The sequence below is a fragment of the Ammodytes marinus genome (genome assembly GCF_949987685.1).
Source record: "Ammodytes marinus genome assembly, chromosome: 9".
NCBI classification, from domain to species: domain Eukaryota; kingdom Metazoa; phylum Chordata; class Actinopteri; order Uranoscopiformes; family Ammodytidae; genus Ammodytes; species Ammodytes marinus.
The window spans coordinates 23,890,136-23,903,735 of NC_137213.1; the positions used below are offsets into that span (position 1 = coordinate 23,890,136).

Below are 13,600 nucleotides of genomic sequence, written 5' to 3' on the forward strand. Positions count from 1 at the left end.
CTCACCACACACAGGATATAGGATGCAAAATAACGGACTCTGGCACCAAAATCAAAACCTGACACCTCTTTGCTGTACAGAAATGTAGCACATTCTTCACTAAAAAAAAACATTGACTGTCATGAACTACTCTTCGTGTGATTATGGCTCTGTGAATTTATGAAGATGCCCCATCAAGCAATCGAGTCCGAGTCTATAGTTAAATCGCGCTTCAGTCAAACTCCAACTAAATCAACTGACAAGCATAGAGAGCTTGTTCAACATCATCACCAAAGACAATAAGGTCCTGTTTTTGGGCAATTCATCGACCACTGTGTTCTCAATCGCATAGCAAGGCAATGCTCACGTGCATAAAGCATCAACCATGCTACTGTAGTATGTGTTTGAAATTGAACCATAATTTGAACTCTGTTTCAAGGTATGCAATCTCTGAAAGTAGATTCATGTAACTTTGTTGGAACGTGAGCGTTCGGAAAAAATATATAAGATAAATTACATTTCTGTGGCTGTACTGTTGTTAAATATGTATTTTTGTTGTTGTATAGTTTTATTTTCTGCCAATAGCCAAAGCCCACCACATATTTTGGGTTCATTCAGTGTTTTTTATTTTTAGTTACAGTTTTTCTCAGTTGCTTTAGTGCTTTTCTCAGATCAGAATGAAAATTCTCATAGCTATTAGTTCAACCTCCGCAACATTTAGTCATTTGAGCACATCATAGTAGCAATTTCTCCTTCCTCTGAACAAATTGCAAATGCATCTGGACATGTATCAGTTGCTTTCATACAATTCTCTGCTGTTTTATTTGCTTATGTCATGTCAGTCATAATGAACTATATTTATGGATGCTGAATAGTCGTTCCCAATAAAACTTATAGTCTTCATTTCATTGCTTGAGTCATTACATACAAAATTGTTGAACTAGTTATCAAATTCTATCAAGCAAATTTTATACCTTTTCTTTATCATAGATACTTTCCTCGCTGCATTGCAAGGGATAATATCCGTTGTGATGTAGATGGAAATATGTGGCCAGACAAACAGGAACGTCTGGATGTGCCAGAATGATTTACCGTTCAGTTACAATATGTCCTGTTATATTGTTCACATTTGTGCACAGCTCTACCAAAAGGGTGTTTGTTCTAAATAAGTGACTGAAGTGTATTTTTCTTTTGCACAATGCTGTAGAATTGCAAAGAGCATATACAGTAAAAATGTGAAACATACGTATTCAGTGTCTTGTACTCACTTACTCCCCTAACTACAGCAATGTGTAACTTTACTGTAGTTTTCAAATGGCTGTACAAGTAGTGTATAGTGCTGTCTTGAGCATTTTCAGGTAGTGTCACCGAGTTCTGACCTTTTTTTTGCATTGTAAAACACTGAGAGAATAAACTGTCATAATGAAAACATGACAAAGCCATTTGACTATCTTGTTCATAAACGATGGTGTCAAGACTCATTTTGATGACACTGGCAGTTTCATTGACATGAATACTTGCTTTTGAGGAATAGACTATCCATTTTGAGCAAGTGACGTACTTTTGCAAGTTATCCACTAGGTTTTGCAGTTTGCACTAATTGTTTTGAGAAATGCACTAACTGCTGTGCAAATGTTAATAATGATGTGAGAAAAGCACCAAAGCAACTGAGAAAAACTGTAAGAATGAACTGATGAAGCAAATATAAAAAAGAAGGGCTCAGTACCTTAATCTATGTTAAAAGGCTTGTCGGACAATCAAACTAGAACAACATGGAAGAGGCAAGATATCAGCAGGTAGTATTTAACATCGTTATTCGTCATCGTTATAACATTCAACTGAAATGTTTGCCTTGTGAATTTTGTTTTTTCCCAGAGAATAATGGAGCTTGAAGCTGAAGGGACAACTGCCATCTTCATTCATGTGAAAAAAGCCAGCTTCACCTTCTCCATAGTAAAGAGACGTGGGAGGAATATCATTGGCAACTGTTACACTGCTAGGTCAAGGGGGCGCTTAGATAATGATGTGTGCCGGAATCTCCTATGGTGGTCTCCTCTGTGACCTATTCCAGCAAAACAGAGCGTACCATCACCTCTCTGCACTGCATGAAAGACTGCATGAAGTGAGTCACTATTTGGGAAAATGATTTTTATTTATTTTTTTATTAATATTTTTATTATTTTCTTAAACAAAACAATCACAGACAACATATACATACACCACAAGACAAACAAACTCACAGGACAATACAAAATACAACACAGGGGGGGGGGGGGTGCAGATCCATACTTTTAAATAAATTAATTTAAATGTCCAGTTTCTTAAGTTCATGCTTATAAAGTTCCAGGGACCTTCTTTACCACAGTCATGGTCATTGAGAGCTGATGCTGCTCGCTCCATTGACAGGAGGTCTAAAAAGTCCGTCAGCCAATGTTCAATGCTAAAGCAATTGGGTTTACGTATCTTCCAATTTATCAAAATAATTCGCTTCGCTGACAGGAAAGCCAAGGCTATGATGCGTTGGGTGACTGTTGATTCAATGTTTTCGACTCTACTGCCTAGAAGGCAAGTTAATGGGCAGAGTGGTATTCTCACATTCAAGAAAGAAGACAAATTATAAATAACACCTTTCCAAAAACACTGTACTGCGGGGCACTGCCACAATTGATGTATCAATGTTCCTGCCTCACCACAACCATGCCAACATAAATGAGAGAGGGAATTGTCCATTTTCTTTAATCTGCTTGGTGTTATATAAGCCCTGTGCAACATTTTTAATTGAAGAATTTTATATCTTACACATTTGGATAGGGTTGTAGTGTTTTTTGTTACAGTATCCCACTGTGCATTACTCAAGGATATGCCCAAGTCCTGCTCCCATTTGTGTTGGATAGAGGATAGGTTATCAACGGGTGCAGTGGTCAACAACTCATACAACCTTGACACTGTTCTCTTTCCTGATGCAATCTCCCTCAGTTTTATATCCAACTCTTTATCCTGGATCTCTACTGTGGGTTTTTTTGATATAAGTAACCCCAAAATAGATTTTAATTGTAAATACGCAAAAAAGTCGACATCTTTTAAATCATATTGTGTTTTTTTAAGACAATAAAGGGTACCATATATCCATCCTTCACTATCTGACCCACTTGGTTTATACCTCTTTGTTGCCACGATTTGTTTGTTAATGTTTTACCACCAGCTTTTAATACAGGGTTACTCCATATAGGGCATGATGGTAAGTATGCTCCATTGAAGGGGAGACGTTTCTGGATAATTTTCACAACCTCACAGGAACATTTTATTAGAGGATTGCCTATTTTCAAGTTGGTTTTTGGGTAATACTATAAAGCGGTTAGGGAGAGGGATTTGTCTTGGTTGGCTAAAATGTTTTCGTCAACCCATTTCCAACTCCCTAACTCACTCTGTCCTGTATAGGCCCACAACAAAGGAAACCTAGCATTGTAGGCAAGGTAATAAGAATAAACATCTGGGACTCCCAATCCACCTCTTTTCCTCGGTCTAGTTAATCTTTTGTAACTGATTCTTGGTTTTTTATTACTCCACAAGAAATCTGTGAGTCATTTTTTAATTTCTTTGAACCAGTAAAGCGGGAATTTAAGAGGAATTGCTGATATAAGAAATAATAAGCACTTCTGCTCTGCCCCATAATGAAATGGGTAAAACTGTCCATCTCTTAATGTCCTCCTTAATTGTTTTAAGGAGGAGAGGGCCATTTAAATCAAAAATATCCTCAATGGGAGTCTTAATGTTGATTCCTAGATATCTCATACCTTGTGGCTTCCATTGAATGGGGGCAGAACCCAGATGTGAAGGAAAGGTCATAGTATTTAATGGGATGGCTTCACTCTTATTAAAATTCACCTTGTACCCTGAAAACTTCCCAAATACCTCAATTAATTTCATCACTTGCGGGATTGACTTATGTGGTTGTGATAATGTTAATAACAAATCATCCGCAAATAGATTAGCTTTAAAATCATGACCCCCAATCTGGATACCAGTGATTTTCCTCTCTGCTCGGATAGCACATACTAGAGGTTCTAAGGCCAAAATGAAGAGTGATGGTGAGGCAGGACAGCCCTGCCGGGTAGATCTCAGAAGTTGGAAAGGTTCAGATACAGTTCCATTAGTTCTAATTGAAGCACTAGGGTTGTTATAGAGGGCCTTCACCCAGTTAATAATAACTGGTCCAAAACCCAATTTTGACATAACAAGAAACAAATAATACTATTTGGGACAATGATACCAAGCAGGTCAAAGGTCAAGCTGACTGTGACCTCGCATCTTGTGTACGCAATATGGGAAAAAACCTTTGAAGGATTTTCTGTCACGAATGCCCACTGCGATTCAAAGATGAACTGATTAGATTTTGGAGGTCAAACTTTTCATTACTGCGACCGTACGTGGAGTCGCAGTGACCTTATACCATATCGTAGCCTCCTTGGAGCTTTACCTTCTTTAAAGCATGCCTACTACCAATGTCACTATTCTGCAATTGTATGCCTTGAGGAGACCAATAGCTGCCGGGTGGTAGTTCTAGTTTTATTTATGTTTGTGGTATTTCAGCTTTCTAATAAAAAAAATATCTCATTTGAAGACATGTACACAAAAATAAAAGGATGACATTAAAAACTTTTTGGAAAGGTGTGAGCATTACTGCATTTGTTTGTGGGGGGCGTTCATACTTTTAATTAAGAGAAACCTAAACATTTTTAATAAACAAGCCTTTATTCATGACCTTTATTTTTTGAAAGGGGAATTATCTGTTGTTTATCTGATGCTTTTTTTACTTATCTTCTTATCATCTTACCAATATCATTTTATATGTATAAGTAGCTGACAAAAACCTTATCTGATTCTTCTGTAAATCACCTGAATTGGCAATGGCTCTCAGGCCTGACACACCTCCAATAGTGGCCTGGGTCTCACCACAACTTCCCACCTCAGAGGCCCCTCCCCGTTCCCTTCTACAATGATAACATTTTCCATCCTGTGGAGATCTGGAGTGTGTGTTCAAGAGGCAGAATCCTGGCAAAGTAGTCCGACCAGACGCAGTGCAGTGCAGTGCAGTGCAGTGCTGATGTCTCCGGTATTTACATTTTTTACACCTCACTGGATAAATGCCATGTATCAGCCAGCTTCAAGAAATCCACCAACATCCCTGTCCTGAAAGGACCACTGGACCTAAGGGTGGAGTCAGCGATGCTGGAGAACGCTTGTTGTCAAAATCACTTTTGTCAAAATCGTTGAATATCTCCTCAGGATATGATAAGTGGCTGTACTTTCTGAGTGTGCACACTGAAACTGTACAATGGTATCTAAACAAAGGGTATGTAAACAAAGGCAGTCCACCTTAGACAGCAACATGCCCGTTTACAGAGCCTAAAGGCGAAGACACACCGGGCCGACTACCGACCGTCGCCAGAAAATGGAGTCAGCCGATTCAGTCAGCTCCATTCTCCCCGACGTGGTCAAAAAAGTGCGAGGAACACACCGAGCCGACTACTGACTTGCCGTACGTTCTGCGCTTGCAGGATGACATTAAGTAGCTGTTATCATAATGTAGGCTGTCATTATAATGGAGAGAATGCATGCTGCACACACACACACACACACCTGTGGCCGCTCCTCGCCAAAACTACCTCGACTATTTCTGAAAACATGTGAAAACGTCATGCATGGACAATCTAATGCTGTGTGCTGATTGTGTTAAGCCTACATGAAAATCCGAACATTCCCCGATTCTATCGATAGCTTCCTAAATCATGTTTGACAAAAGTGAAACTATTATCTGCTCCGCTGCCCCTTCTCTGCCGCAGACAGACAGATAGATAGATAGATAGATAGATAGATAGATAGATAGATAGATAGATAGATAGATAGATAGATAGATAGATAGATAGATAGATAGATAGATAGATAGATAGATAGATAGATAGATAGATAGATAGATAGATAGATAGATAGATAGATAGATAGATAGATAGATAGATAGATAGATAGATAGATAGATAGATAGATAGATAGATAGATAGATAGATAGATAGATAGATAGATAGATAGATAGATAGATAGATAGATAGATAGATAGATACTTTACGACAGTAATCAGAGTGTTATTGGATTTCTAAGGAATACAGAGTGAAGAGGAAAGGTCAGAGAGTCTCCTGCTGTGCTCCTGTGCTGCTTACCTCATTCTGAGAAAGGCGTCCTAAGGCTGTGGTCCTTGGTATCCACCAGGTAGTCAATCATCCAGGAGGTTGATGTGGACATTTGGCAACACAACAAAGGTGGCAAAGAACATTCAATAATGTAAAATGATATTTTCCTTTTGATATGAAACTGAGGAGCAATCATGTTGGAGGAAAGATGTGACGGAGAGAGGGTAGGTTGATGACTGGACTCCAATCCATCAATATATAATCGTACTGCTATGCAGGAAATATTCTGAATTTTTTTGTTTGACTATTACAGCAGAGTTCTGCTTACTGCTGTTCTGTGAAAACCTGGGGACATAACTGTTGATTGCTTGCTTGTCAATCCAATTATACGTAAATTTTTCCACTTTGGTCTCTGTACTCATTTCATTGGATTTAATATTTTCGGGGCCCTGGGTTTGCTTGGCCCCGTGTTGTTTCTTCAGTAAACCAAGACTGTATATCTGGCCATCGATAGCAGCAAGCGTAATAAAGGCTGACATCCTCCTTATTGCAACCCCTTCTTGATCTCCTGTGGTGAGAAAATGGTTATCCCATTCCCATCCCGTCGTAATGAAGCACTATACCACTGTTACCATAAACAGATTGCAAGGCCCTTTTTTTGTATTGCCTTGTAATTTACCTCATGTCACTTGTTGTGCAATTTGTCCTTCCTTTTTTATTTATTTTTTATACTTATTTGTGATCTGGAACAATCCGCTGTGCAATTGTTCAGAGAGCTCTCTAATCCAGCCTTAGATCTGAGTCGTGCAGCGAAAGCCTAATAGGATCGTAGTATTAACCCGATGACAATACCACCAGCTGTCGCAGGGCCCCCTGTTGGCCACACGGAGCAATGTGTTGGGGATGGTAGAGAGACAGAGAGGGAGTTGACTGAGAGCTAGAGAGAGAGACACATAGCCTACAGATAGACACACATACAGTGCATTCGTTTTGATGCTCTTAGACTCGTGTGGAATAACCAAGGAATAACCACGGAAGCATCTCGGACGGAAGGGAACACAGAAAATCCTGAAGTGCTTTAATTTTTGTTGGACAACTATACCTCCATTTAATTCACTTTTCAACAAATCCCAACTTTTTTTCTATTCCTACAAACTTTTTCTTTCCTATTTGTTTCTTCTCTTCTCAATCCCAACGTGTCCTTCGTCAGTCTGCGTCATTCTAGCATTTATCTAACACCACCTGCCGCGTCCACTGCCTCTGCTTTTATTGGCTCCACATGGCTGAATAAGTGGTAAAAAGAGTGGAGGAGGGGGGGGCTTGCCAAGTTGCAGTCAGGACTAGGACAAGCAGGTGGTGGTGAAGGATGGCGGTGGCTTTTGACGAGGTGTGGGGGCGGGTGAAGAATGTCTGCAAGCAGAACGGACTGCTCATCTTGTCCGTGCTGGCCGTGGTCATTGGCTGCCTGCTGGGCTTCTTCCTCAGAGGAAAACGGCTTTCAGAGCAGGTCAGTTGTGCAAAATGCACTGCTAGTGATTGTGACCCCTAGTTTACCCTCACACTACCCGCCTGCCTGCCTTGTCCCCCCCCCCCCCCCCTGCCCTCAGCTGTCTGTGTGTGTGGCCCCCTGTCTCCTGCTTAAATGCCCAGACGGATTCAGACGCCACAACTCCTAAGGAAGGATAATTGCCCAACTCCCTGTTGCTTTGAATCTGCCTCCTTACACACACTCCATGTGGTACACGCCAACATTTTCACAATCACACACACACACACACACACACACACAGACACACACACACACACACACACACACACACACAGACACACACACACACACACACACAAATATACAAACACAAACACACACACACACAAACACACACACACACACACACACACACAAACGTGTACTTCTATCTTTGTGAGGGCACTGCATTGACTCACATTCAGTCCCTGGAGGCTTCATCCTGCTATGTAGGGTCTTGATTCTTTCCCCCAGATGGGAGATACTAAGTCCCCACACTGGGATGAATCTAAGCACACACTCATTCATAGAATAAACATTAATAATGTTTTTTTTTACCTTATTTTATATATATTCTTATAAACTCTAGGCCAATCTAATCCCACAGATGTAGAGGTTTCGCCACCACAGTTGGCTGCACCACGACTATTGAAGTGCAGACAGGACAATGCAATGAATGCGATGCAATTTTCCCAAGTGATTGACATGAGTTTCGTCATCTTCACGGCTCACACTGGGGTCAGCTTATTCGGGTATAGGAGGAAAGTGTTGAGTGGGCTACTACTACTTGGCGTTTAAGATTATTCTCATCCAAAAGCCATTTTGCTCATCAAAATTTCTATATTTTTTCTCTTTCAAAATGTGAAACCGTATCTCGTCCGCCACCCACATTTGCCTATAGCCTCTCCGCTCAGCTGGACAACATCCATAGAAAGGGATTGCCGGTGGGGGAGATTAGTTGTCAATCACTCACATAGACATCTAGTCAACAACATACCATACGTATTTACTTGTATAACTCACACAACACTGAATGGCAAGGGGAAGTAAGTTGAAGTAATTCAGAGTATGCTAAGAGGCTTCCCATTACAGTGAAATAACATTTTTTCTGTCCTCCCACTATTTGCTTATAGGCGCACACCAGCAGCAGAACACAAGACGAAATACTGAACACGTCAAATGTATTTCTGAGAGTATATCAGCAGTTCACCACATTACCGGGTATGATCTTTGACCAAAATGATGTACTAAGCTTTCAACCATCACATGGCCTTATGATTCAGTGATCATCTGGTATGGTATTTGGGTCATCAAATAATAAATGGTTGTTTGTGGTGTACTGTGTGTATATCATACATATCTCATTTTACATTTCTAGGTAGCCTACTACATTTTCCAATGTGGTACCACGCATATACCAGAGATTAAGTGTTTTCACTATACAAGCCACGGAAAGATTATTTGTCTAACGCATTTCTTACACAGGTCATTCAAATTACATTACACTTGTCATGAGCAAAAACAATAGAATAAATGACTTTGACTACACTGTGTAAAATTCAATTAAAAAATTAACAGAGTCGAGAAAATTACAGCATTGACATTTTTAGGAAAAAAGTTATGGTGAAGATTTAATGCAAAGCAATGATATTTAAATGGGAGTTTTGAATGAAAGCCATGACAAACAGAAGTGTGAAGAGGTACCTAAAGTAATTCAAGTATATAATAATTATATAATATGAATATGCACATAAGCCCTGTGCTCTTATTTTCAACCACATTATCTAATGTAATTAAGCAATAGAGTAGATAAATGATTGTGTCTTCAAGAGCCTGGCATTAAGTATAGCTCCATTTCTAATAGCAGTTTATTTACTGTAAATAGATTTCGCTGATTATGGTCTAACTGTTCTTTTTATATTTTGAATGATCCTCATTACTCATGTGAACAGGAAGTTAAATTAAAGACAGCAGCACAATGCTTGCAAGGTGTGAAAAACATGCCTGACACAGGGTTTGTTCTTCCACCTTACTCTATATGCGTTTGTATCAGTCTACAATGCCTGTTCATGGACTCTTTGTGTGTTTGTGTGTGTGTGTGTGTGTGTTTGTGTGTGTGTGTGTGTGTGTGTGTGTGTGTGTGTGTGTGTGTGTGTGTGTGCGTGCGTGCGTGCGTGTGTGCGCGTGTGTGTGCGTGCGTGTGTGCGTGTGCGCCAAAGAGAACAGCCAGTGTGTTTGTTCCATTACAGATGACAGGACTTAGCGATATCTTGTCCTCCCTGCTCACAGAGAACACACACACACACACACACACACACACACACACACACACACACACACACACACACACACACACACACATGCATGTACTTCTATCACTCATTGACATAATGCATCCTCCAGCCACAACGCTTACCTAAACCTTATTTTAACCTGAACCTAAAACCTTAAGTCTGAACTGTCAAGCAAGCCTTTTGAAGCGGTGAGGACGGGGTCAAATTTGAGTTGTTAACCTTAGGAGTGAGGTCTCCTAAGGTTAACAACTCCAATTGGTCATCCCAAAGCTAGATTTGCAGGTACACACCTACACAATATTATGTTCACAGACTGACGTTCAACAACAGAAAACATACAGATGTACCTCCACCCCCACCCTGCACTCTCACCAAGCTATTTGGCCTAAAAGCTCTCTCACTCCAAAACCTAGAATCAAAAAGCTTTTATTGCTCCATCCTCTCACTGCACAGATGTGATGTACTTAAATTTCCTTTTCTTTTTATTTTATTTCCCCTACTCTTCACCTTTGCTTTGTTTTTCTGGCTTCACTGTCATTATGATATAACATGTTTTTTGTTTTTTTGGTTGTCGTTACACATCCAGCAGGCCCAGGGCAACAGGAGCATTTGTTTCGATATGTAGTGTTTTTGACTACCAGACCATATCCAGTCATATCTTTTTGTAGCTATGTTCGGATCTTTGCATACTTTGTGGCTGGTAGATGCACCATTTGGTTCACCAGCTAGGAAAGCAATGTTGATGAGATGAGAGTGATGAGACTCAACCACAAATGTTAAGTTTCAGGCTGCTGGGAGCTAAAGGGAACTGCAGTGAGGTGATAATTACCTGTGTTACACGTAGTTAATTGATCGATTGTTAATGAGAACATATTGATTAGCTTGGGCCTGAGCAGCAATGGAAAGCAATTACCTCAGTGAGATGCATACAACTTTAATGCCCTGTCCCTAAGAGGAGCCAAGGTACCCTACAAAGGTATCTCCTTTTGACTTGAAGTTTTTTTATCGAACTGCAAAGAGCATAACTATAAGTGAGAGCTTGAAAAATACATTGATAATCAGCAGCTAGGTGCTCCTTGTAATATTAACACAGATCCAGTTGCAGAGTTCTGAAATATAGAATGAACTTGTCAATACAATATTGCTTATTTAATGTTTGATAGTCATTTTATTTGTAGGGAGGGATTTACTTTCTTTTATTTGGTGAATTTAAGGGTGTATTTAAGTATGTTGATAGCTTTGTTGAATCATGGACAGTAATGTGAAGTAGACCTTTGTATGTATTCAAGTTAATGGCCCTAAAATAAATGACAATGAGTATGTTTATCAAAAAAATATATATTTTTTTTTAAAAGAGACAGTATTACTGTCAATGTATAGTTTCAATTTGTTTTTCCGTATAGGCAGATGAAGAACATGCTTGATTGTACTTTTGAGATAGTGGGTCGGTAGAGTTTTTGTGCAAATGTTTCAGTTCTTATTAAATTGAATACAGACAGGATACCAGTATGTTCTCACCACAGGTCTGACACAACCTCAATGATGAATGAATGAATGAAACATGAGTAATTAGATCAGACTGTGAACCTCCACACAGCAGCTAATGTGCCGGCCAGACTACAGCCATGAATACAGATCAGTACGCAGGGACAGCGTTCAATACAATATGAAAGCCTTTACTTTGGAAAAGTCTGCTCACAGTTTCTAATCAAACACATTAATTAATGTAACAGATCATAGTTGCTTCTGTGAAGAGTTATGCAAATATATTTATATAATCTGAATATCCACTGATTATTACTATTTTGATTTGATTTGATGGGCCTCAGGCCCTCAGTACTCATGTACTGAACATTATATTAAATCAAGCAAAAGACAAGCAGCACATTTTTAATGGTTCGGAGGTGAAAAGCTCCTTTTACGTTCATGCTTGCAAGGTGAAAAACAAGCGTGCCAGAATGTTGTTTTTTTTGTTTTGGTTCTGCATCAAGTGTAACTCAGATTGCCATTTGTGTTATGGTCAAAAAATGAAGCAGTATCAGCTCCCCTGTGGCCCTTACCATTAATTTTAAAGGTGGAGTGAGCATTTCTGGAGAATGCTTGTTCTCAAAATTACTTTTCATCAAAATCAGCAAATATCTCCTCACAATCCGCTACCTGTCCATACTGTGTTGTTTGCTGAAAAGAAATCTGGAGAGATATTCACTGATTTTGACAAAAAGTGATTTTGTAAACAAGCACTCTCCAGAATCACTGACTCCACCTTTAAATACTGTTGAAAAAATAACTTCTTGTTGAAAGCAGCCAAAATACAGAAGTAATAGGTGCATCACTTTGGCTGAAAAAAATTCAGTAGAAGGTAAATTACTGAACAAATGCCCAGTTTTTAAGTGGGTACAAAAATAGGAAAACATGTCAGGTTGTCTGGGAGATGAGGGATTTAAAAGCTAAAAGCAGTCTGAAGGACTGAAGGACCATTACTTCAGTACATCTAATAGGTCGTGTTTAGCAAGGCCATTCACTCTTTATAGGAGCACTATACTCTAAGTCTAAAAGTCACTTAAGAACTGGAAGCCACAGCACAGGGCGTATTATTTTCTTCCTTATTCCTGTGTAAACATTTGCTACAGCCTCTTTGTGGCAGTCACTCAATTTGACCTTCTCAGGCTTGTCACTTTGGAATTCATTCTGGAGAATCAGCCCCACCACAATATTTTTTCATGTACATTAAGGTTTCCTTACAAGTTACAAAAGCTGACACACAGGTTTACTATGTGCGTCTTATTTTCTCAATACTTTTCAGGTGATAAATATCTTACCTTTCAGAAGGCTAATTTTGCTCAACATTAGGAGTGATAGAAAGGGTTTTATTTAAACTTCACCCAAACTCTTAAAGTAATAGATTGAAAGTGGGAATATACTCTTATTTGTTAGTAAGATTAGAAGAATAATATCTCTATTGTGTAGGCCTATATACAGTTAATATGAAGGTACCGCGAGCTGGTTCGCTAAGTCACCCACTGGCGCTTGTGGCACAGTGGTTAGAGCGTCCACTAGAGGCTCAGACCTCACAGCGGACCTGGGTTGGAATTAGACCCCGGCCAGTCCTTGACTTTCAGCTATGAACCCTGAACTGTGTTTTTTCTTTTCTTTCAGGAGGTGAAGTACTTTCAGTTTCCCGGAGAGCTGCTAATGAGGATGTTGAAGATGTTAATCTTGCCCCTTGTCGTATCAAGGTAAGAGCAACACAGCTCCACCAACACACACACACACACACACACACACACACACACACACACACACACACACACACACACACACAGACACATGAACACACACAAACGCTTTGCGTGCTGTGCTTTCTGAATGCCATTAAAAATGCATACAAAAAATAAAAGTAGTAGGTAGCACTTTATATTAATCGTACATGAATCATCATACATTTTTGTCTGAATTCATGCATGAAAATGCATGAATTCATTCATGTAGTACTTCATGAACTATCAGTAACTCACTAGGATTAATGGTTTCGTATTCATGATTTAACACAGGAAATACATTAGTTAATGCACCAAGTAAGGTATGTGATTCATCATGATCTTTGAGTTATAACT

The 13,600-nt window shown here is 39.5% G+C and overlaps 1 protein-coding gene across 2 annotated transcripts in view; it reads left to right on the plus strand.

Moving 5' to 3' along the window:
* Positions 1-7,530: 7,530 nt before the first annotated feature.
* slc1a7a (solute carrier family 1 member 7a) overlaps positions 7,531-13,600 on the plus strand; it is a gene marked incomplete at both ends in the record, with an annotated part of 51,513 nt that continues 45,443 nt past the window's right edge. For both annotated transcript variants that reach the window (XM_080034649.1, XM_080034650.1), the window contains 2 exons: positions 7,531-7,671; positions 13,143-13,222. In XM_080034649.1, coding sequence (XP_079890775.1) covers positions 7,531-7,671; positions 13,143-13,222 — 221 coding nt within the window. The remainder of the gene's footprint in view (positions 7,672-13,142; positions 13,223-13,600) is intronic.